This window comes from Periplaneta americana, chromosome 3 (genome assembly GCF_040183065.1).
Source record: "Periplaneta americana isolate PAMFEO1 chromosome 3, P.americana_PAMFEO1_priV1, whole genome shotgun sequence".
Classification (NCBI taxonomy): domain Eukaryota; kingdom Metazoa; phylum Arthropoda; class Insecta; order Blattodea; family Blattidae; genus Periplaneta; species Periplaneta americana.
The window spans coordinates 119,964,600-119,990,185 of NC_091119.1; the positions used below are offsets into that span (position 1 = coordinate 119,964,600).

Below are 25,586 nucleotides of genomic sequence, written 5' to 3' on the forward strand. Positions count from 1 at the left end.
TTTTACAAAGGTGGGCGCTTAGCTCAGATCTGCCATGTTTCGCGGTGGCACCGCAAAGAGCGCTGTACGGGACAACATGGCCACTCTATAGTCTTCTCTTTCTAACTCGTTGGTTTTTGTCCACTGCAGGCAGTTGTTTTTCCAATTCCACAATTTTGTGTTTGAACGTTGGCGACTCTGAGTCCTGCACTTCTGTTGGCAACAGTGAACATAGATCAATATCTGGGTCTTCTTCTCTGTGAAAAGCGGTTGACGGAGATCAATACTTGAGTAATTTTACTGTGCTGGACTTTGTGTGCTCGAGTTTGAAGAGTTGGGGCATACAGAATTGGAGGTCTGCTTCATTATGGCAACTTGTGGCATACAAATTGGCAATTCCACGGTCTTATCAAAAATTGAAAGGCAGGTTTAATTAGATCACATCTAGTCTTTGTGTATGTGTACTGTTTTGTTTGTAGTGTAAACTGGATACCGTTTCTCATTGGTGCTTTATTTAACGAAGTGTTATTCCTTTTTTATTGCCAAGAAATCCGACAAAATAGTTTGTTACTCGCGATATGGCATAAGGGCTCAAACATTTTGGATAAATCGTAAAACAGCGAACGCCAGAATGGGAACTTATCCCCACCCTAGGCCGCCTGGTCTCTCTCTCTCTCTCTCTCTCTCTCTCTATATATATATATATATATATATATATATATATATATATAAATACTATCTGCCCTGCTTCGGTGGATCACTGCCTACTGCCTCGCACGTATTTCATATTTTACAACACAACACAATAAAACCAAATTATTGTGCATTAGACAACAACCATTTGAACATAAATAGATTCATTTTCCCTCTACTATTACTGCAGTAATAAATTTAACCTTAAAAGAACCGAACATGTTAAGTAGTTTTGACTTCCATGATAATGTCATAGAATGATTATTACTAGTCGATTTTAACAATAGTAAACGTTGGAAAAGACCAAAACATGCATTCCACCATGATGGATCGTGCAGCAAACTCGTAAAGCGATGTTTTGATTTGCTGCACGGTTGCTGCAGCGATGGTGAAGCAATTGTAATAGAAGAACGGTCTTGCTGCAGCGCTTTACGTCTTGCTTAAAAAAAAAAAAACGCACAGCTGCTGGATCGCATCTTATGGCTGCTTACACTGCCTGCTCAATCAGCGCTTATTTGCGAATAATGAAAGAAGTTAATTTTGCTACTAAGTGGTAGGTAGTGCCCACCACTATTAACATTATCAATATATATATGCAGGTTGACAACACAGAAACCCTAATCGCAGCGGCATACCATTCACCATATACACAACTAAATGAAGCAGATATGAATTCTCTTATTTCTCTTCACACCGATTTCATAATATGTGGCGACTTTAACGCCAAACATAACATGTGGAACTCCCGTATCAATACACAATGAGGAAAATTTTTACTAGAACATTCTATAAAAAAATCAGTACTCTGTCACTGGACCAGAAGACCCTACACGATATCCTTGGTCAACAACACACCAACCTGATGTACTCTATATCTGCCTGATTAAGACAAAAACATACCCTGCGACACAAAAAAGTATCTTAGCGCTTGACTCAGATCATGTACTAGTACTATTGATATTCAAGATCCCAGCTGTTAAATATAAAAAAATCTAACACAACAACCAGAATAACCGACTGGAATATACCAAACATCTTCATCCATCGATAACAGTGTATCCTCAGTTTTTACAACCACCTGATATAGACGTTGCAGTTAAGATTTTCACAGACACAATTACCACAATCCTGAACTCGGTGACCACAACATCTTATTCGTCTCCTCCAGAGGAAAATCCAAATGAGTTAACTTATACCTACTCAAAGCCAAAACTGAAGCCAGGAAAAAGTGGCAAACTACTCGAGATCCACAAGCAAAAATGGCCTACTATCGGTATCAAAGAGCCATACGACGGAAACACAAATTTAAAAAAATTAACTCTTTTGCAGATAAAGTTGAAACACTTCAACGAAGTGGAAAAGAATTCTGGAAAATCACAAAACATTTATTAGGAAAATCTACTCAAGTTAAGAACACACCTTTAGAAAATGCAGAACAGCAGATGGTGTATGACCAACAACGCAAAGCAGAAACATTTGCAGACTCCCTTTTCTGGCGGTTCCAACCTCATCATGTTAACTCTGATCCAGCCTTCGACAAACAAGTAACAGATGAAGTAAACCTATATCTTCAAAAAACTCCTGTTCAACAAATTCCAAATATTACCTCGCCAAAAGAAGTCAAGGACATCATAAAAACATTACCGCTCCATAAAACTTCTGGTCCCTATGGTATTTTCCCTTTAGCCTGTAGATGATTGCCCAAACGGGCATTAATACATCTAACCAAAATTTATAATGCCTGTCTGAAATTTTTACACTTCCCATCACAATGGAAAGAAGCAATTTTCATCACGATTGCTAAACCAGGAAAAGACCCCACACTTCCTAACAACTATAGACCGATAAGTCTACTTGATTTCCTTGGCAAAATTCTGGAACGCCTGGTACTAGCCCACCTAGATCCACTTGTAAAAGAGCCAGATAGAATTCAACATGAACAATTCGGCTTTAAATCCAATCACAGCACAAGAGATCCACTCCATATGCTCACTCACTACATAAACAATGGATATCAACATTTCGAACACACAATAGCAACATTCCTGGACATACAACAGGCATTTGACACAGTCAAGATGGCGGCTGAAAATTAACGGTGAAAAAAGTACTGTAGTAGTTTTTACAATGAGATTTCCACGATTATTGCAACCGCTCTCTGTTCAGAATCAACACATCCCCTTCAAAACAACGGTCAGATATCTTGGTCTAGTACTGGACAGCCGTTCGACATACAGACAACATATACAGTTAGTACAAGACAGAGCTTTGCAAAGATTCTTAGCATTATATCCAATACTTAAAAGCTTCATTCCCCTTAAAACCAAATTGTTGCTTTACAGATCACTTATACGATCATACATGTCCTACGCATTTGAAATTTGGGCTCAAACCCATCCCCGCCAGATCAAGAAACTCGATGCAATCCAAAGAGCTGTGTGCAGAACCATCACAGGAGCTGATTTTTACATTACTAACGCACAATTGTACAGTGACCTGGAAATCATTTTATTCAGTGACTACGTGCAGCACTTATGTAAAAACTATCTTCAGAAACTACAAACACACCCTAATCCACTTATTAAACTATAATTACACATAGCATTCAGTGAACAATCAAGTAATGTTAACTTTTCTCCAAAAATCATTGACTCTGAAAGTTTACCTACATATCCAGCTTACCAGTCTTCATTTCTGATTGAGAAGATGGTCACACTTCAATTACGTACTCATGTTATACTAAGCAATATTCTTGTTAAGGCAAGGGTCCATGTGACCTGGAACTGATAATGACATGTGTCTTTAGTGACACCACCAAATAAATAAATATCAGTATATGCAAAGTACCCTAAATAACTATTGTTACAACGTCCTTAAGTACCAAAAGAAATGAGGACTTAGGGAAACGATGGCCCAGAGTGTTTGGATCAATCCTCAGTGGTTAATATTAATTCTGAACCTAAAACTTAATTTTTTCCTAATCGATACTACATCCAAACACAAGTTCTAATTAACGGGTTGTATCATTAAATACAATTATATTGTTGTTTTCTAATGCCAGGCATTTGACAATAAAGTCATTTGACCTCTTGCACTCCAATATTTTTCAAAGAATTGTTATGGTCAGCCACTGAAGCACAGATTTTGAGGTGTTCCGAATCCATTTCTTGATTTGAATTGCACAATGGGCAATTAGGGGATTGATCATCATCATCATCATCATCATCATCATCTGCATTACGGTATGGACCATAAGATCCGTTCCACTCCAATCAAATCAAAACTGGTCCCACCATCTTTTTGTGGGTCTTCCTGGGTTTCTTCTCCCACAGGGGTCGTGATTATATATTATTCTAGTAATTGATGTTTCTGGCATATGATGTATATGCTCCCTCCAATTGTTTTGGTGTCTTCTTATTATATCGATCTATAATATTGTGCATTTTTAATTCAGATCTAATGTCTTCACTTCTCTTTTTATCAAGTAGTGTATAGCCAGCCACAAACCTCAAAAATTTCATTTCAACAGCCTCAATTCTTCTCTCGTCTTTCTTCCTTAAAACCCAGTTCTCACATCCATACAGTAAAGCTGGTAAAGCCATCACTTTGTAAAACTTTAGTAATGTTGTTGTTGTTGTTGTTTTCTAATGCCAGGCATTTGACAATAAAGTCATTTGACCTCTTGCACTCCAATATTTTTCAAAGATATTATCATGACCAGCCAATGAAGCACAGATTTTGAGGTGTTCCGAATCCATTTCTTGGTTTGAGTTGCACAATGGGCAGTTAGGGGACTGATATATTCCAATTCTATGCAGGTGTTTAGCCAAACAATCATGGCCTGTTGCCAATCTAAATGCAGCTACAGACGATTTTCGTGGTAAATCGGGAATTAACTGTGGATTTTGATGCAGAGAGTTCCATTTTTTCCCTTGGGATTGAGTTATCAAATTTTGTTTGTTGAAGTCAAAGTATGTAGATTTAATAAATCTCTTCACAGAGTAATACGTAGATTTAGTAACAGGTCTGTAAGTAGTAGTGTTGCCCTTCTTTGCTAAAGCATCCGCATTCTCGTTTCCCAGGATTCTACAATGGGATGGTATCCATTGGAATACAATTCTTTTATTGAGTGATATTAATTGAGAGAGCATTTTAGTTATTTCTGCTGTTTGAGATGAAAGTGTGTGTTTAGAGACGATTGATAGAATAGCTGCTTTGGAGTCAGACAATATAACTGCATTCCTAAATTTATTGATGTGGCATAGAAGATTCCTGAGACATTCACTTATTGCAATGATTTCACCATCAAAACTTGTTGTTCCATATCCAAGTGATCTATAAAGTGAGAAGAGACAGGTAATACCAGCACCTTGTTCTCTGGAGATCAAGGATCCGTCAGTGTATAAATGAAGCCAGTTTTGTGGAGGGTACCTAATATTAATTGTCTCTAAAGACAATTGTTTCAGTATTTCAGTGTTTACTTCTGATTTCAGTATTTCTTCTGTTAAATTTGGATTATATTTTATATTTAATAGAGTTAAAGGGTTTGGTTTAATTTGTAAGTTTTCTTTTAAATTCGGGATATTGATTTTCTGTTTTAATTCTTGAACAATGGATATGAAACTTTTTTGAGTTTTCAATCTACAGAGAGGACTGTATGAATGCCAATTGTTTCCTGGTAATCTGATAAGTTTTTCATATTGAATCAGTGCTTTTTCTTCAATTGTCATTTTGATACTTTTAATATTAGTGAGGAATCTCATAGAATCTATTAGAGTTGTTTTGATTCCGCCAGTAATGAGTCTGAGAGCTTGGTTTTGAACATATTCTATGTCGTTTATGAAAGGTGAAGTAATTAAAATTTCTCCGCAGTATGTCAGCACTGGCTGTATAAACATTTTGTATGTAGTGTTCAAAGTATTTCTAGAGCATTCCCATTTCTTTCCTGCTAGTCTTTTTAGAAGGGAGAATCTTTTACGAGCTTTTTCAGAAATGTATTTCAAATGGTTGCTCCATGTTAACTTACTATCGAAAATAACTCCAAGATATTTGGATTTATAAGTCCTAGGAAGGTGTTGGCCATTGTATTGGATATTGAATTCTCTTTCTTTTTTACCGAGTGAAAATATTTCGTAGTTACTTTTGCTTAAATTGAGTGTCATCAAATTTGATGTATTCCATTCATGTAGTTGATTTAGAGCTTTAAGAGCAGAATTTTGAATTTTGTCTCTATGTCTGTAAGATCCGGAAGTCCACAAAACTATATCATCTGCAAATAGTGCTGTTTTCATGTTTGATTTCTCTAATAGGGAGGGTAAGTCATTTATATAAATATTGAATAAAGTTGTGCTGAGGACAGCGCCCTGAGGTAGACCTCGATATGTTTGTCTGTAACTAGAAAGTGAGTTATTGAATTTAGTGGCAATGAATCTTTGACTAAGGAATTCTGATATCCATCTGAACATACTGCTGGAGATACCTAATTTCTGGAGTTTTAGTAATAATTTATTTCTCCAAACAGAGTCATATGCTAACTGAAAGTCAATAAATATTGCCAAGGTATCTTCTTTCTTGTTAAAACTGTCTTTTATTTCTTGGCCGAGGCGTATGACTTGTTCATTGGTAGAGTGTAGTTGTCGAAAGCCGACTTGTCTTGGTGATAAAAGATTTTGGGATTCTAAATACCAAGTTAATCTGTTGGAGATCATGGACTCCATGGTTTTTGCTATCATGCTTAATAGTGCTATTGGTCGATAACTATTAACATCATGAGCAGGTTTCCCTTTTTTGTGAAATGGTACAATGATTGTTTTTTTCCAAGCTGCAGGAATTGAGGTGTTCCATGATAAATTGAAAATGGATAAAAGTACAGACTTGGCTTTTTTTCCCCAGATGTTTAAAAAATTCGGAATGAATGTTGTCAGGGCCAGGAGATTTCTTGGTTTTTAAATTTTGTATAGCTAGAGTTAATTCTTTGGAAGTAAAATTTTGATGAAATATTTCAGGTTTTGTACTAGTAATATTGTTTTTATTATTTTTATGTAATTCTCTTTTGATAAATTTGTCAGTTTTTTTGATATTGGGATGTAATCTGTGAGAGTTTGAGTAGTGTTTATTAAATGCGTTTGCTATATCTCTACTATCTGTTAGTGTTTTGTTATTATGAATAATAGGTTGGCTAGTATTTTCCTGTGTATTGGAAATATTCTTCAGAAATTTATATGTTTTAGCGCTATTGGTTCTGTAATTAATATTTTCAATAAATTTATTGAAACTGTTCTTTTTTGCTGTTATGATTGCTTTTTTAAGAATGGCAGTCTTCTTCCTCCAGTCTTTAGTATCTTCTGGTGTTTTGCTATGTTCTGCTTTGGTTCTTGCTTTATCTCTATCTTGTTTCAATAAATTCAGGTTTTCTGTCCAGAATGGGGTGTATTTTTTTGGTTTGCCTCTGGAATGTGTTTTTTTGCAATTTTAAGAAGAGATTCACAGAAATAGCCTATTTGTTCAATCTATCTGAGTTTGTATTTTTCATTAGTAATGTTTCTTTCCGAACTTTCCTACCTAAAGTTCGACGTATTGTTCCACAAAAATAATTAAAAGCATTTAGCTTATCTATTTCTCTGCTCTTGTTATAAGTGATGTTGCAGCCTAGATATTTGAACGTATTCACTTGTTCTATGGTTTTATTGTTTAGTACAATTTTTGTTCTGATTGGATAAGATCCTAAGAATGCCATTACTTTTGTTTTATCTGTGGAGATAATCATATTATATTTACTGGCAACTTCATTCAATTTAATAATTGCTATTTGCAGATCATTTTCGTTACGGCTGACAATTACTTGATCATCTGCAAATAAAAGTGCTGTAAAATTTACATTGTCAATATTAAAATGTTTAATCTTCTCAAACCAAAGTATTGTTATTTCATCTATATATATATATATATATATTGAAAAGAGTGGGTGAGAGAGGGCACCCTTGTCGAACTCCTTGGTTTATTTCGGCTATTTTTTTTGTGCTATCTTGTATTTTAATCTGTATGACATTATTTCTGTATAAACTTTGTATCGTTTTGATAAGGTGTGGAGGTACTCCTCTATTAAATAGTATGTCCCATAATAATTCTCGGTCTACTCTGTCGAAAGCCTTCTCGTAGTCTATAAAAGCGAAATATGTTGGCAAATTAAATTCACGACGTTTTTCTATCAGTTGAGTGATAATAAATAAACAGTCTATACAAGACTTGCCTTTTCTAAAACCATGTTGTACATCCAGTATCATGCTATCAGTTATTGGATAGAGTCGTTTTTCTATTATTCGTGCATATAATTTGTAACAAGTATTTAAAAGACTGATGCCACGATAGTTTTCGCGTTTATTTCTATCTCCTTTTTTATACAAAGGACATATTTGGCCTACGTGCCATTCATCTGGTATATAATAACTCTGTCAGCATACATTAATAAAATCCAAAATTCTTCTTTTCATTGTATCAGGTGCATACTTAATTAATTCTATATTAATTCTGTTGCTTCCTGGAGATATCTTATTTTTGCTTGAAGCGATTGCTTCTTGTAGTTCTTCTAATGTGATAGGATCTACATTATCATCTGTTTCTTGTACTATTATGCATCTATCTTTTACACTGGTCCAGAGATGTTTGTAATATTGTAGCCATTCGTCTTCAGTTATTGAGTTCAGTTTAACATATCTCTATCTATTTTATTAAGGTGTTTCATAATCTTATATGCCTTATCTTGTCTTCCATGGGCATCATGTTCAATTTCACTTATATATCTATCCCAACTGTTTTTTTTAATTTGTCTTACTTTTCTTTTCGCTATAGCTGATTTTCTTTTATAGTCAATTTTCAATTCTACTTCATTTGGTGAACTTATCATTTTTAAGTAGGCTTGCTTTTTATTTTCGATTATTTCTTTTAATTCTTCATTCCAAAATTTTAATCCTCTGTTGTTATTTCTTTTCTTCCTTCTTCCGAGAGGCTCTCCTGCTGCTTTTGTTATTATTTCTTTGATATTGTTCCATTCAAGATTTATATTATTACTTTTCGGGGTTATATTTATGTAATTTTCAAGTTGCGTTTCATAAAGTTTGCGAATACTATGATCTTTGAGAAGGTTTATCTTAAATAATGTCGATTCAGTTTGGTTTTCTTTTCTGGAGGACATTTTCTTCCATTTCTCATATATTGCAATTTTGGCAACGACCATGAAATGGTCAGATGATATGTCTGGGCCTCTAAATACTCTCACATCTTGTATCGTGGGCCATATTTTCTTATTTACTATAACGTAGTCTATTATTGTTGAGTAACCCCTTGCTGACCATGTGTATTTGTGAATTTTTTTATGTCTAAAGAAAGAGTTTGTTACTCGGAGTTCATTATGTGATGCAAACTCTCTTAGTTTATAACCGTTATTATTTATAACTTCTTCTCCTTCTGTACCAACTATATTTGTTATTGGGATTTTGCCAATTCTTGCATTTAGATCCCCAGCTGTAATATAATAATCATTTTTATTAATTTTGTCAAGTAATTTTTGCAACTCTTCGTAAAATTCTTCAGAATCTTCATGTCTACCTTCTTCTGGAGCATAGACACCTATTACCATTAGATATCCCCTTTTTATCTTTATTCTAATAGTGAGAATTCTCTCGTTTATAAATGTATATGAATGGATTTTGTTTTTCCAAAATTTATTTATTAGAATGGCGACTCCAGCAGACACTCTCTTTCCTTGGGGAACTCCACTATAAATCATGTCATATTTAATTCTTTAGAGCCTTTGAATTTCTTCTTAGTTTCTGTAATATTGGCCAAATCAATATTCATGTTGTTTAATTCATGTTCTAATTCAATCTCTTTATTTGTCAGACCACGTACATTCCATGTTGCCAGTTTAAAAAATCTATCAATTCCAAATTTTCGATTCCTGTTCCTTACCTTAGTGATTATAGGTAAATCACTCTGGCTAATATTTGATTGGAGACTTTGAGTAAGATAATGTCCCCTAAAGAGGTTACCAACCTCTTGTAGGATAAGATCATGATGGGGTTGCCATCTCAGAGTACATGATCATTACTCCCTGTGTACTAGCCCCATCAGGAGGGTTGCCTCTTCCGCCAGTTTCGCCATGCTGAAGGTCTACTTCTCTGCTGATTCTGCCATTGATTTCTATTGATATATTTCAATTTTATGCAGGTGCTTGGCCAAACAGTCATGACCTGTTGCCAATCTAAATGCAGCTACAGACGATTTGCGTGGTAAATCGGGAATTAACTGTGGATTATGATGCAGAGAGTTCCATTTTTTCCTTGAGATTGTGTTATCAAATTTTGTTTGTTGGTCTAAGTATACTTGCAGGCCTATGCTTGCTTTGGGCATTTACTAAAATTATTATTAAAATCAATTAACGTAATAAAAATAATGTCTGAAACTGATATGAAATATTTCAACAAGTTTAAACATATTTACGGAGAAATATATGCTTCCTGTAACTGAGCTAAGAGATTATTGCAAATCACAGTTCGAATTAACTACAATATGTTGGGAACTTCTTGCTTATAAAATAGCAGTTTCTTAAAATCCATAGAAATGTTATACAGACACTAGGTCTATTGTTTTATTAAGTTCAATATTGCCAGAAAGTAAGTTCCCCATATATAAAAATGCCCATTCGAAGTATGATAAATTTTGCGCTCATTTAAAAAATCTCCCACAAAAGAACGAAAAGAAATGCTGAGTAAAGTACTGCAAACAGGTAATTTACCCCATCTGGCTGAGGTTCTGGCTGATATGTATATCTATTATCAGGCAGTACATCTCACTTGACGATATGTGTCAGAGGAAGAACAATAATTGCTTATATGCATCTGAAGTCTGACTAGTGTAGGCCTAATATGTAGTTAGTCGGCGATGGAGGGAAAAAGGAATCGGCTACCCTATCCCATTATCTCCTGGTCTAGTTGACTCATAAGTGATGCCTTCTTTGTATCACTTGTGAAGTACAGACCTGTTTGCGGATAGTTGACTAAATAACAACCTTTGGAAATATTAAGTTATAATTCAATATGTTTTACGAGATACCGTACAGTTTTCTGATCCTTTCCACTTTATGTTGCTGTAATACCACGGATGACAGATAAGTTACACTTAGAATGACAAGAAATTAGCTTAATTAAGATTTTAATAGGAAAAACTTGCATCACTGTAAATATATTATAGGCTAATTAATAGTGTTATTTTTAGGAAACAAGTTTTATATCTCCTACAACAAATCTTGTTTAGACAACAACATTAAATTAAGCATATTTAACTTGAATATTTCTTACTTTCAATATATTTCAAAGAAAAAACCACATAATTAGTGAACAATTACATACATACACTGTAATTACTTATAAGATTTCAGATTATAATTCACTCTGCACACTTAGCACAATCAAACCAACAGCAGTTACTTGCTATGCTCCGGCATCGAAACTGGACAATAATGGTCCATGCGAAACTCAGTGCTAAGAAAGAGGAATGAGCAGTCAGTTACAGTCATAAGATGCGATCCAGCAGGCAGTGGGTGAAACATATAACATGAATTAAAAAAAAAAATATATCACTAGATGGCAGCTCGTAATGGCAAGTGAAGTTGCTTATGGATATAGATCCTATGCTTTATGTACCTATAGTGATTAAAATATTAGTTTGTTTCGCGAGTCTTAATACGTAGCTTCTTCTTCATCTTCGTTAATCCAATGGAAGAACAAGAAGAACCAGAAAACTTTTTCATTGTGGAACTTCTATACATTATATTAAGTAGAGGTTTCACCAATTTATCCCCAAGACTTTCTGATGGTTATTATTCATAACACATTTGTGGCTAAGAGGGATGAAGTTACAGGAGAATGGAGAAAATTACACAGTGCAGAACTGCATGCATTATATTCTTCATCTGACATAATTAGGAACATTAAATCCAGATGGTTGAGATGGGCAGCGCATGTAGCACGTATGAGCGTATCCAGAATTGCATATAGAGTGTTAGTTGGGAGACCAGAGGGAAAAATACCTTTGGGGAGTCTGAGACGTAGATGAGAGGATAATATTAAAATAGATTTGAGGGAGGTGGGATAAGATGATAGAGACGGGATTAATCTTGCACAGGATAGGGACCGATGGTGGGCTTATGTGAGGGTGACAATGAACCTGCGGGTTTCTTAAAAGCCATTTGTAAGTAAGTAAGTAGTATTCATAACACACTTCAATGTCACACTGGCACAAACGATGGAATAGGTCTGTTTTCTTTGATAGTAGTAGACATATGGATGAACATAGTACATTTGTGCTGCCACCTACCATTTCAGCGAAAGCATTGTAAGAATGCTCTTATGAGCAGAAGCAGCCATTGGATGTGTTCAAACAGTCTGTGGTAATTATAAGCAATGAAGAGAGAGTCGCCCGTCATCACGTTTCATTTCCACTAGGTGGCTCCTGACACGGTGTATAGCAGGGAGTACAACATTTGCAAACGAAATGATATTAAACATGAGGAATGTTATACAGGTGTGTAGTATTGTGACAGGTTAAGTTAGGTTTGGTTAGATGTGTAGTATTATGTGACAGGTTAGGTTAGATGTGTAGTATTATGTGAGAGGTGTTGGCGAACCTGAAAGCCCCTTTATGTCCCCTCTCAAATTACGTCACATTCAGGAAATATGGCGGTGTTCTTCATTCACGCACGACAATTTTGGTATATAAGATAAGTATTTGGGGTGGGCTGGTTCTGCATACAGCTATCCCAGTGATCACATGCAATTTCCACTACTCCATACTATAAATCCTAGATATATTTCAGCAATTTCCTCCTGGCGTAGTTGCCTCATAAGTGGTGCCTTCTTTGTATCACTTATGAGGTTCAGACCTGTCTTCAGAAAGTTGACTAAACAACAACACAAATTGTTCAAAACTACAGTATGTGCAAATTAATCTGAACAATGTAATTACTTATGCAAAAACACTCAAACGGGATAAAAAAAGGATCTAAGACATACCTCAGTAATCTATGTGGCCTCCCTTGTTCCTAATAACAGCTCTGAGACGATTTAGCATGGATTCCACTAATTTCCCACAAATATTCTTCATTTCTTCATCGTGAAACCATACACCAATGAGGACAGAAATCATTTTCTCCTTTGTGGAACAATCCATTTTTTGCACTCTTCTTTTGCAAATTGACCACAAGTTCTCAATGGAGTTGATGTCGGGTGAGTTGCTTGGCCAGGGGAGTACCTGAATATTCTTCTTCTTGAAGAATTCTGTAGTTTTTCGAGATGTATGACATGGTGCCAGGTCTTGTTGGAACACACCTCTGCCATCCGGAAATGATTTTTGCAGCTGGGGTACGATTCTGGTTTCCAATAAGTGAATATATTTGTCAGAATTCATCATTCCCTTGATAGGTATTAATGCTCCAGGCCCTTCATGTATAAAACAACCCCAAAACATTACTTTAGGGGGTATTTGGGTGCTTGTTGGAGATGAGCTGCTGTTACTTTTTCGGGTGCTTTCCGTACGTAAGAAACACGGTGACCGTGGATCTCAAAATGAGACTCATCGGAAAAAAGTACATTCTTCCAGTCGTTCACTGTCCAGTGTTGATGTAATTTTGCACACATTAAGCGTTTTTTGCACATAACAGGGGTTAGCAGTTGCTTCTTAATAGCCTTACGAGCCCTTCATCCAGCTTCCAAAAGCCTATGCCGCACTGTTGTGACGTGAATATTCGCCCCAGTGGTAGCCATTAACTAGCGGGTTAAGTCAACAGCAGTTAGTCTAGGGTTTAATTTACTTTTCCTGACAATTAAACGATCATCTGCAGGTGAAGTCTTCCTTTTCCAGCCACAGTTTCCTTTTTTCTGGGGTGTGATGGATCCAGTCTCCCTGTATCGTTTTATGATCGAATTAACAGTAGCCAAACCGATGTGACATTCTGCAGCAATTTGCCTCTGTGTCATAGAAGAATGCTCTGCTAATGTTATAATTTTAGACCGTTTTCGTGGAGTTGTATCCATTTGTGAAGACGACAGAATGTACACAGGATTGCAGTATTAAGTCTTCAACACAACTGAAATGCTTATAAGTACAAAACGACAGTCAAAATGTCACATATTATAAAAAAAAATAATGACAGACCTTCAACAATGGAATTACACGTACTACAGATTTCAATTAAAGCGGTATGAGCAGCTGTGAGGCCAACAATGACAGAAAATGTAAAAATATGTCGTGTTCGGATTAATTTGTACGTTACTGTATATAAATCACTGATTAAAATCAAATTATTCTTATGATAAAAATAGTGAATTATTTTTTAGACTTACATTTATTATTAATTTTGAAGTAATAATTTACAGATACATCCTATATGTTAACAATGACATACCACCTGATATAGACGTTGCAGTTAAGATTTTCACAGACACAATTACCACAATCCTGAACTCTGTGACCACAACATCTTATTCGTCTCCTCCAGAGGAAAATCCAAATGAGTTAACTTATACCTACTCAAAGCCAAAACTGAAGCCAGGAAAAAGTGGCAAACTACTCGAGATCCACAAGCAAAAATGGCCTACTATCGGTATCAAAGAGCCATACGGCGGAAACACAAATTAAAAAAAATTAACTCTTTCCACGAAGTGGAAAAGAATTCTGGAAAATCACAAAACATTTATTAGGAAAATCTACTCAAGTTAAGAACACACCTTTAGAAAATGCAGAATAGCAGATGGTGTATGACCAACAACGCAAAGCAGAAACATTTGCAGACTCCCTTTTCTGGCGGTTCCAACCTCATCATGTTAACTCTGATCCAGCCTTCGACAAACAAGTAACAGATGAAGTAAACCTATATCTTCAAAAAACTCCTGTTCAACAAATTCCAAATATTACCTCGCCAAAAGAAGTCAAGGACATCATAAAAACATTACCGCTCCATAAAACTTCTGGTCCCTATGGTATTTTCCCTTTAGCCTGTAGATGATTGCCCAAACGGGCATTAATACATCTAACCAAAATTTATAATGCCTGTCTGAAATTTTTACACTTCCCATCACAATGGAAAGAAGCAATTGTCATCACGATTGCTAAACCAGGAAAAGACCCCACACTTCCTAACAACTATAGACCGATAAGTCTACTTGATTTCCTTGGCAAAATTCTGGAACGCCCGGTACTAGCCCACCTAGATCCACTTGTAAAAGAGCCAGATAGAATTCAACATGAACAATTCGGCTTTAAATCCAATCACAGCACAAGAGATCCACTCCATATGCTCACTCACTACATAAACAATGGATATCAACATTTCGAACACACAATAGCAACATTCCTGGACATACAACAGGCATTTGACACAGTGTGGCATGATGGTCTTCTTTACAAATCACAGAAAATTTCAGTTCCTGACGCATACATACATTTTGTTGCAGACTACCTGAAAAACAGATCATTCAGAGTCCGACAAGGTAATTGGCTTTGCAGTTCAAGACAAATTGAAGCAGGAGTTGCTCAAGGCTCTGTTCTGAGTCCAATGCTCTACACTACATATATTCATGAAATTCCCAAGCACACCAACTGCCGACACGCTTTATATGCGGATGATACAGTCCTATATACACCGTTTTTCAGTAGCATGTACAATTTTGTTGGTACATATAATGTAAAATGTTGTAAAATTTAGGCAGACTTTAGCAATGAGAATTTTTGCTGGTAATAAAATAATATTTTTCACAGCAAAATTCTAATAATAATAATAATAATGATAATGATAATGATACTGATAATCAGGAGGACAGAATGATTTAAATCATGATTTTAGTCACTTGATTTTTATTATATAAATCACTGATTTAAATCAAATCCTTATGATATAAATAGTGAATTATTTTTTAGATTTACGTTCATTATTAATTTTGAAGTAATAATTTACAGATACATCCTATATGTTAACAATGACATACCCAATAGGTAAAAATTCGAATCAGTTTGCTTTCTTACAGTTGTCTGCATGTAGTCCATTGTTTAAATTCAAACTGCAGTTTTTTTTTCTTTTCAGCTTGTTTTATGTCAGTAATTTTTTAGTTAATATGTAGTAACTTGCTGTGCTAAGAGAAGAGTCACTTTATTGAGTGTATTAAGTAGTTCTACTTGTAAAAGTGTAGCAAGAACATTTCTGTTAACTTAAAATAAGTAATCCAGACCGGAAACTGTATCAAGTTGGGAGAGAATTAAAAATTGTTTAGTTTTGGTCACTTCATTTGGAAAAGGCATGAAAACTAAATTCAAGTAATATGGTGTAGAAATGCAGGGATTAGTTGTTACAATGAAGTTACATATTCAAAAATGTAACAGCATAAAATATAAATAAAGAAAAAAATTAGGATAGGTCTACTTCAGTATCTGACAAAGAAGATCAAAATTTAGAGACAGGCCCAGTAGTTGTTCCACAGTCTAGTATATACAGTCACAAAGCTTGGGATGTTTTTTTGCATTTCTCATGATAGTTGCTAGCCGCTTGGAGCGCTGTGAGTACTAGGAACAATAAACTGTGCTACTGCCATTGTGATCTAATACAGGCCGTAAGGCAGACCATGTGACTCGCTTAACCCAATCACGAAGGGTGGCGTTTCAACCATATAAATTAGTTGGAATGCATAAAGAGTAACATATATTTCTCTAAAATGTAGTGTAATTGCATTAATAAAATTTAAAACAATGATTATGAGACACTTCAGACATAATGCACTTGCGAGTTAAGGTGTAATATTATTTTTGGTGTGAAAATTACGTTGTTTGTATGTGTAATACCTGCCTTTATTTCGATTAAATATTGCGAAATTGTTGTATATTCATTTATGCATGATTCAATAATTTTCAAGTATACCGCACGGATATTTAGATATGTTGAAATTATAGGTTATGTTTACTGTACCATTTGCCCCTTTCTGTCTAATTTTGGTGGTCTCCAATGCCCTGCAATTACATATGTATGTTATGTCATATGGAAATTATAGGTTATGTTTACTATATTTAACTTACATTCCTATATTCGCAATTATACATTATAATTAAACATAATATCATGTATGACACCCCGTACATTCAATTTGTCTGTATTTTAATACTACAATTGAGTACTGAATTATTGTATTTATCTACTATACCTAAGAGACGAAGTAACACAATCGTATGTACACTAATTTCATAGGCGTGGTATGGTAAATTTTCTGTCTACAATTAAGGAAGGTAGATGTGCCAAATTAAAATCACAATATAAATTTTTTTTTATTAAACCTCAAAATAGCGTCAACTCTAAACTTAAAATGTTGATGCAAACAGATTATGTTAACATGTAAATTTCTCTTCACATTAAAATAACATAGTTTTGTAATTATTTTTGCAACTTATTATGCAACAAGAAGTAAATGGAACTTATGGACACATTACACTAAATAATACTTAGCAATGATACGCAATAAAGTTATAATATAATATTTCACTGAGCTCCATACACTGAAATGGAAAACCCAAACATACATTATGGCCTGGTCTAGATCGAAAAGGCATTGACTGTGGTGTATTTCACATTGTTGTGAAAAGTTGTGTAAACTGTGAAATGTTCTTTATCGGTTGTAATAACTGTAAATGGTTAAAATACAATAATTTGAATAATACTCGTAATATGGGACAAGGAGACATTTGTATTGTAAGAAAAAGAGGTCAGAGTTATCCTTCTTCCAAAAGATCCAGGAAGGTGAGTTTATAAAATATAATATATACTTTATGAACATAATATATAAACCTTATGTATTTCATATTTCATTAGTGGAAGGAAAGTGTTAATTTTTTCAAAAGAACATAATATCGAAAATACAATAGGCTACATTTTATCGTCTGCTAGGGAAAGAGTCTGTGATGAGATGATAGTAGCGATCCTGGTGGTTAGCAACTATCTATGGATGCATATTTAGTAAGTATTGAGCTTCGTGACTGTATATACTAGATTGTGGTTGTTCCTTCATTATCAAAATAAATGAGATCATTAGTTACGGATCATCTATTTACTGAGAGATCATCTCTGAATATTAAGCGAAATCAGCTTAGTTCTTTTGTCATCTGAACAAATGAAAAACAGAAAGAGGACTTCAATAAATAAGTTGCAAAATTCTGTTATGCTACAAACATTTCCTTTTTCATTCGGCTATAAGACAGAATAACTGGTTCAAAAATATGTTGTAATGTATTATATACCAATTCAAATTATTGTTAAAAACAGTTAAATAAATATAATTTTTTTTTACATCCTGGTACATTCTAAGTTACACAACAGGCTTGGTAAAGACAGAGCATAAAAACTTGTGTTCCTCCTACAAACATTTGAATAAGCAGACACCATTGAACACAATCCAAGGTGAAGAAACTATTTGAAAATATTTTGCGGATTTTTCATCTATTTGTAATTGTGGTGTGTTGTTGTCTTTAACATATGTTCTAGTATTTCTACTGTTTCACGTATGAGTATGTTAGTGAGTGTATAGATTGGTGATGTCAAACGATGGTTGTGTTGAATTGTGGGGTATGTGTCCTTGATGTGGTTGACTAGGTCTGTGTTGTTCTTGTCTGTACTGTGATTGGTGAATTGTATACAGTATGTTGTTTCTGATGGTGTTTTCCATGTATTTAGCTAGCTGTATGCTGATGCAGACATGTAATTTACTAGGGGTTTGATTGGTACATTAGACTTACATATTTTAGGTTGAGCATTCAGTTGTGGAACTTCTGGTTTTATTTATTTCAAGACTTTTTTTTTTTTTAACATAAAACTGGAAAAAGTCTAACTTGGTCATTGGTGTGATTTGTTATTAACAGTACTTTCTTTACTTCAATTAGTCTAATTAAAAAATTAATCAAAAGTACTTATGTAAAAAAATTATTGAAATGAAAAAATCTGATTTCAATAAAAAAAATCACTGATTTTGATATTAATTTAAAAAAAATCATTCCCCTCCCCACCTGATCGTGTAGTTTCCAAGGAGTTGGGCCACAGATTGGCCCATTCCGGTCTTGTATTAGAGCACGGCCGACTTGATGCTCACTTCGAATCTCCTTTACCAGCCTTGACAATTCGTTTTGATCCCAGTGTTAAAGTGTAATCGAGAATATATGAAATTCCCGCCAGATGGCACTGACTGCCAAGGTTCACTGAGGAATGTGTGTATGCTTTCTCGTACGATTATACTTAGTAATATTGTGCTTCTTTTTACTGGTATGTGAGTTTATTGTGATATGATTCAAAATGACGTATTGTTGTGTACCATTTGTACTTTGAATAGAAAAAACAAGTGGAGGAACAATATCATTCCATGAATTTCCGAGTGACAGGAAAGATGATTATGTCTCGTGACCAGAATATTGTACGAAATGGAAATATAAAAATTGGAGATTTATTCTTCGAAGAGTTGGAAAAATTCAAATATTTTTATTTTATTAGGTTATTTTACGACGCTTTATCAACATCGTAGGTTACTTAGCGTCTGAATGAGATGGAGGTGATAATGCCGGTGAAATGAGTCCGGAGTCCAACACCGAAAGTTATCCAGCATTTGCTCATATTGGATTTAGAAAACCCCGGAAAACACCCCACCCAGATAACTTGCCCCGACTGGGAATCGAACCCAGGCCACCTGGTTTCGCGACTATATGCGCTAACCGTTACTCCACAGGTGTGGACAAAGATTCAAATATCTTGGAGGAATAGTAACAAATATAAATGACACTCGGAAGGAAATTAAACGCAGAATAAATATGGGAAATGCCTCTTATTATTCGGTTCAGAAGCTTTTGTCATCTAGTCTGCTGTCAAAAAAACGGAAATTTAGAATCTATAAAACAGTTATATTACTGGTTCTGTATGGTTGTGAAACTGGAACTCTCACTCTGAGAGAAGAACAGAGATTAAGGGTGTTTGAGAATAAGATTCTTAGGAAAATATTTGGGGCTAAGAGGGATAAAATTAGAGAAGAATGGAGGAAGTTACACAATGCAGAACTGCAAGCATTGTATTCTCCACCTGACATACTCGTAATTAGGAACATTAAATCCAGATTTTTGAGATGGACAGGACATGTAGCATGTATGGGCGAATCCAGAGATGCATATAGTGTGTTAGTTGGGAGGCCGGAGGGAATAAGACCTTTGAGGAGGCCGAGATATAGATGGGAGGATAATATTAAAATGGATTTGATGGAGGTGGGATATGATGAGAGGGACTGGATTAATCTTGCACAGGATAGGGACCAATGGCGGGCTTATGTGAGGGCGGCAATGAACCTCTGGTTCCTTAAAAGCCATAAGTAAGTAAGTAAGGGAAAGATGCGAAAATGGCTTGAAGTGATTTCACGCCAAGAGTTTGTTCCAAAAGCAACTCTCCATCTACAGTCGTTTGTAGTTTACATTTCAGGGAAGAAGATTATTCTAATAAAGGGAAATTTTAGACTATTGAAACCAAATACTGTGCCAACAATATTCCCTCATTATCCTAGGTATAAAGTGACAGATATCAAAAGACCATGACGAACAGTTACTAAAACTGATCTCCCTCCACCCAAGAAACGCAAATCTTTTAGTAATATTGGTTTTTCACTATTTGAACAAGATGTTCCGAGTGGCTCAGCATCAGTTAATGACATTCCCTTCTTGCCAGTTGAAAATGACCATAAAGCGACGCAAACAGACATCAACTTTGAGGAGCTAAAAAGAAATATTAACAGATTGCATGTGAAAATTACACGACGGAATCAGGTGTAACAAGAGAAGCAAGATGAGATACCGAAAACAACTGAAAAACTCCAACTAATTGAAAGAGATCCGTTACATAAAGAACTGGAAAATGTAAGGAAAGAGGCTGATGAAGGCAGTATTCATGCAAAATTTATTCTAGGTCAGCTGCTTAATCATCGAAAGAAAATACCAAACAAGAATATATTTAGAAAATTTGTTCAGAAATTGAGCTGCTACTGTGAAGATGCCCTTTCTTGCAATGCCAATTTATGATGAAGATGGCCAAAAACGACTTGCTAATATCATTACTGTGAAATTTGTTAGGCCACTTCTAGATAACATTGCAGCAGCTTTAACTTAAAGCTTGTTCCTTCGAAGAATGCGGCTTATAATAGTCATCATTCCATTTATAACCTGCTGTTCTTCTTAAATATTTCATTTCTGCTGGAGTTATTCTTGATTTATCTTTTGTTTTGATTGTCCAGTTTCACTATTATATAGTAAAATCGGAAGAGCCAATGTGTTGTACAATCTTCCGGGTTTTAGTTGAAGTTTGTTTTGATTTAAACATATTGTTAATGGCACCAGTAAGCTTTATGAAATTGTTTAATTTATGATTAGTATCAAATTCAGTTTCATGTGAAACAATACTACCTAAATATTTAAACTGATTAACTTGTTTGATAATTTGGTTATTTATGACAATTTTGCTTCTTATCGGTGACTGACCTTTAATTGCCATTGACTTTGTTTTCCATGTAAATATTGTTAAATTATATTTTTGTAATTATATATGTTGCTTTTTGTAGGTTATCTTCTGAATTGGATGTTATTTCCAGGTCATCTGCAAATAGTAGAGTTGAGAGTTGTTTATTGTGTGTAATTGGAATTCCAAGTATATTTTCCTTTTGCCATTTTGCAATGATATCGTTTAAATATATATTGAAAATCCTTGGCGTATTTCTTTATCTATAATGATTTTGTCCGACAATTTTTAGTTGTAATTTATACATATTTGGTTATCAGTATACTGGGCAAAAGGGGACTGAAGCATACAAATTTAAAACGTGATTTTACATGTTAAATATAACAAAGCTTTTATTGCGTTTTCCTTCAATAAAGCACCGTTAAGCAGAAAAAGAATAGTCTTTGCCCAATGTTTGCAGCACTCTATTGCAGTAACGGCCCGAGAGAAATGGTTGATTGCTATACAAATTAGGTAAAATAATCTGAATATTTAGTGTCTTGAATCTTTTTTTTTTTTTTTTTTGTAAATTAAGTTGTTTAACCATGAATTTAAATTGAATAATTGCGAAAATCGTTAAAATAAATATTGCAACATAGCGCACTATTGCGTGTGTCTGACTGAGTAGAGCAGTGGGGGAGGGGAAGGCGTTGCAGTAGTCGTGATGTTGCCAAAGGTTTTATAGAAACAACAATTTCCTCTAAAATGGTGAATGTTAGAAGAAAACTTATTTAGATTTTTCAAGCGTCTCCTCATGATCTATTACCAGTTTCATTTTGATGCAGTGGTTACCTTCCACCCTGTATATATCTATGAATTGAAATATCTTTGGATTTCATAATATTAAATAGAAGTTTTCTGTTCACACAGTCAAAAGCTTTTTCGTAAACAGTAAATAAAAGGTGGGTTTCAAGATTGAATTCTGTATGTTTCTCAGTTAATAATTTTAAACAAAATGTTGGATCTGTGCATGAACGACTTTTCCTGAATCCATGTTGTTCCTCAGTTAAGAACTGCTCTGAATATGTTTGGAGTTGGAAATTAAGTACTTTTGAATAGATTTAAGGATAACGTCAAAATACTTATTTCTCGATCATTTTTGGATTTCTTCTATCACCCTTTTTGTAAAAGGGTATGAAAATTGCATTTTGCCATTCGTTAGGAATCTATTATTTGTGTACACTTTGTTTAAAAATATCAGAAATCTAATTTTGAACTTCTCTGAAGCATACTTGTATAATTCTGCACAAATTTTGTCTTCACCTATGCTTTTGTCATTTTTTATGAGTTTCAAGGCTGTGTTTAATTCTTTCATAGTAGTTATGGTATCTTCTTTATTATTATTTGAATGCTCAATATTTTGTGTGTTTTGATCATTTTAAAGGGTGTTCCATGATTATTTATAATAGTCTAGAATTTATTTTCATCAATGCCATCCCTTAATTTTGCAGCTTCCTTTCTATCTTCAGGTATAAATTTCAGTATCTTGTATACACTAGGTTTTTTCATTAAATGTCATGTTCTAAATTATTCAAGAATTTCTCCTAGAAAATTCTTTTCTTCTTTCTCGCCTCTTGTTTTGCAATTGCTGCTTTTCTTTTGTATTCTAGTTTGTCTTCTAATTTTTTTGGAGCCTGGCCATTTCTTATAGCCTATGTGTTTTTCTTTTCTGCAATTGTTTAATATCGTCTTCCCAAATTTTTAATATTGTCTATTTTTATTATATTTTTTATTGTTTCCAGAACTTCAAATGCTGCAGTTGTTAATACCGGTATTTGTTTTAAACTTATCCATTCTGTTTCCATATTGTCATCTGTATCTTGTACTTCATTTAAATGTTGGTTCAGTTTTTGGGTATATAACCATCTTGTACTTTCGTCGTTTAAGAATAAAATTTTAAAAATACCTTCTGTGTTTGACATTTTTTTTATTTATTCTCTTGCTCAACTAACAAGGTGGGAAATCAATTTTGCGCCTAAAAGGATGTCGTGTGTCCTTTGTCCTTAAGATGTATTTAGTTTGCCGAAAATATTAAGTCTCCAGTTGTAGAGAAAACTAAGGATGAAATTTATTTAATCTGATTGTGAATACACGTGAAGATGTAAGGATTTGACCAAATTATGCTATGGACAGACAGAGAGATTTGTGGGAGTGAACGCTGTGTTGCAGAGATGAACCTGTATCCAAGAGCATTGGAACCAGAATAAGCCCAGATCATAGTATTATAATTACATATATGTCCTTCTGCCATAGGCAGGGCTAAACTGAAATGTGCTCTCATTCGTTAGGGTTAAAACTGCCCTTTCTCAATGATTGTTCAATGTAATACTGTCTTGGAGTTCTCACAATGCCCACTTTACTTGTAGACACTCTCACTTTAATAGATCTGTGGGAGTTATCTTACTAACATCGCTTTAATTGCCATGCATTGTTGTACCAAAGAGGATTATATAAAAGGGAACTTGCAATTAGAGACGGAGGCTTATGTTTAATCCAATAATTATGTGGCTTGTTCAAACAGTTATGCATAAGATTGCTTTATTAACTATGTTATTGTTGTCATTTTCAGTTTTCTTAACGATTCTTCATACCGAGAAGCAATAGAGAATTCTGCAAATTACAATACAAGATTATGCATAGAACGGAGACTACGAATGCCATTTTTGGATTCTCAAACAGGTATGTATGACAAAGTTGTGTGTGTGCGTGCATGTGTTTTTTTTACTAATTTACAGCATGCTTCATTATAAATTGTAGAACTATACTACATGTTGTGTTACGTCTTATAAACTAGATCATTTTTACAGTTTCTCTGTCATATGTTCCCGAAGAACTTGTCTTTCATTATTTAATAGCTATCACTCCTAAAGGATGTGGTTCACTGCTTGTGAATTTTTCTTACACATGCATGTGGGATCGTCTGTGAAAATATAACTCAGTTTCCCATGTTCTGTCGTCGCTGCCTTCAAGTAGTGGTTTATAGATAATTTTGATTTTAATCTTGTGAAAGAAAGGAAAGAAAAATTTTGTGATGTCATCTTTCATTGTAGCTCACCACTCCTTTTTCCATAACTGAACACTTTATTCTCTAATAGTTAATCCACCTTTATCGGTATTAGTTTATATGCTACTTTGCCATTGATGTCACATGTTGCTTCTGCGGTTCAGTTGTTAGCAAGTTAATTTCTTTCGTTTCTGTTGTGAGCATTCACACATGCAAAGTGAATTCACCAGTTTCATTGTAGAATTTTTAACTTTTCCTTAATCCCTTCTATTAAATTGTTGTGTTTGTTGTTTCTCAACAGGTCCAAAGATACTTTACTTACTCTCCGTATGAATCTCAGCAGTTTTTTTCTGTTTCGCATAAATTGTCGAACTTCTCTAATTCCTGCTATCTGTTCTGCTTCATTATTGAAACATTTGTTTTTGAATTTGTACCAGAGTTGATGGACTTGTACTTTGTGAATATTACGTTGCTATTTTTATATCAACTCGTATTTCGCTTTTGCTGCCATTTATCTATATTTGGATTGTGTACTCTATATCTTCATTCTTGTCCAGGATTGTTATATTAATCTGCGGGATGAGACCATTCTCTATAGTTCTTCGTGATACTTGGTGCTGTTTCTCCTTTGCAACTATTCCCCTTAATGTGTTGTAGTGTTTCGCTGTTCCCACATATTCAGTTGTGATTGAAATTGTTCCAGCTATTGCACACAGAGCTTCATGGGAGATTGTTCTAAAGGTCTTCGTTATTTTGATGCACATATTTTAGGCCCATGATGATGTGTGTTGTGTTGAGAGAATATATCCAAACAGGAACTTCCTAAGAAAGAATAGGTAGAGAACTGCTTTTAGATAATTCTCATGATATTGGAACATAGGTAAGTTCCATTTAATTTTAGCAGACTTGGATATGACATGTATGTTTGGAGGATTTTTCAACTAATGTATTCTATATGCTGATTGAATTTCAGTCTCTTTGATTGAATTTCAGTCTCTTTGATTGAATTTCAATCTCTTTGATTGAATTTCAATCTTTTGTCAATTAAAATTCCGAGTTACGAGGCGCGTCCATAAAGTAACTTTCCCACTCGTCCCACAGCTAGTAAACCATATGTTGCGTGAAGCGACTGCGTGTACGTGATAGAGTAATGTCCTGGTGTGATGCATGCGTTAGCGGAACTTTCTGAGTGCTCTCAGTAGCTTCGTTACATTGGTTGAAGATGGATGCTCCTATTCCAGCTCCTGCCGCTGTGAAGTGAGATCAGTGATAAAGTTTTTGAATTCTCAGGGCATAGTGCCGATTGAA

At 34.6% G+C, this 25,586-nt stretch overlaps 1 protein-coding gene across 2 annotated transcripts in view; it reads left to right on the plus strand.

Moving 5' to 3' along the window:
* The first annotated feature begins 205 nt into the window (after positions 1-205).
* Positions 206-25,586, plus strand: part of d4 — a 187,679-nt gene continuing 162,298 nt past the window's right edge. For both annotated transcript variants that reach the window (XM_069821451.1, XM_069821452.1), the window contains exons 1-2: positions 206-402; positions 23,844-23,953. In XM_069821451.1, the coding sequence (XP_069677552.1) occupies positions 347-402; positions 23,844-23,953 (166 nt within the window). In that variant the 5' untranslated portion in view covers positions 206-346. The remainder of the gene's footprint in view (positions 403-23,843; positions 23,954-25,586) is intronic.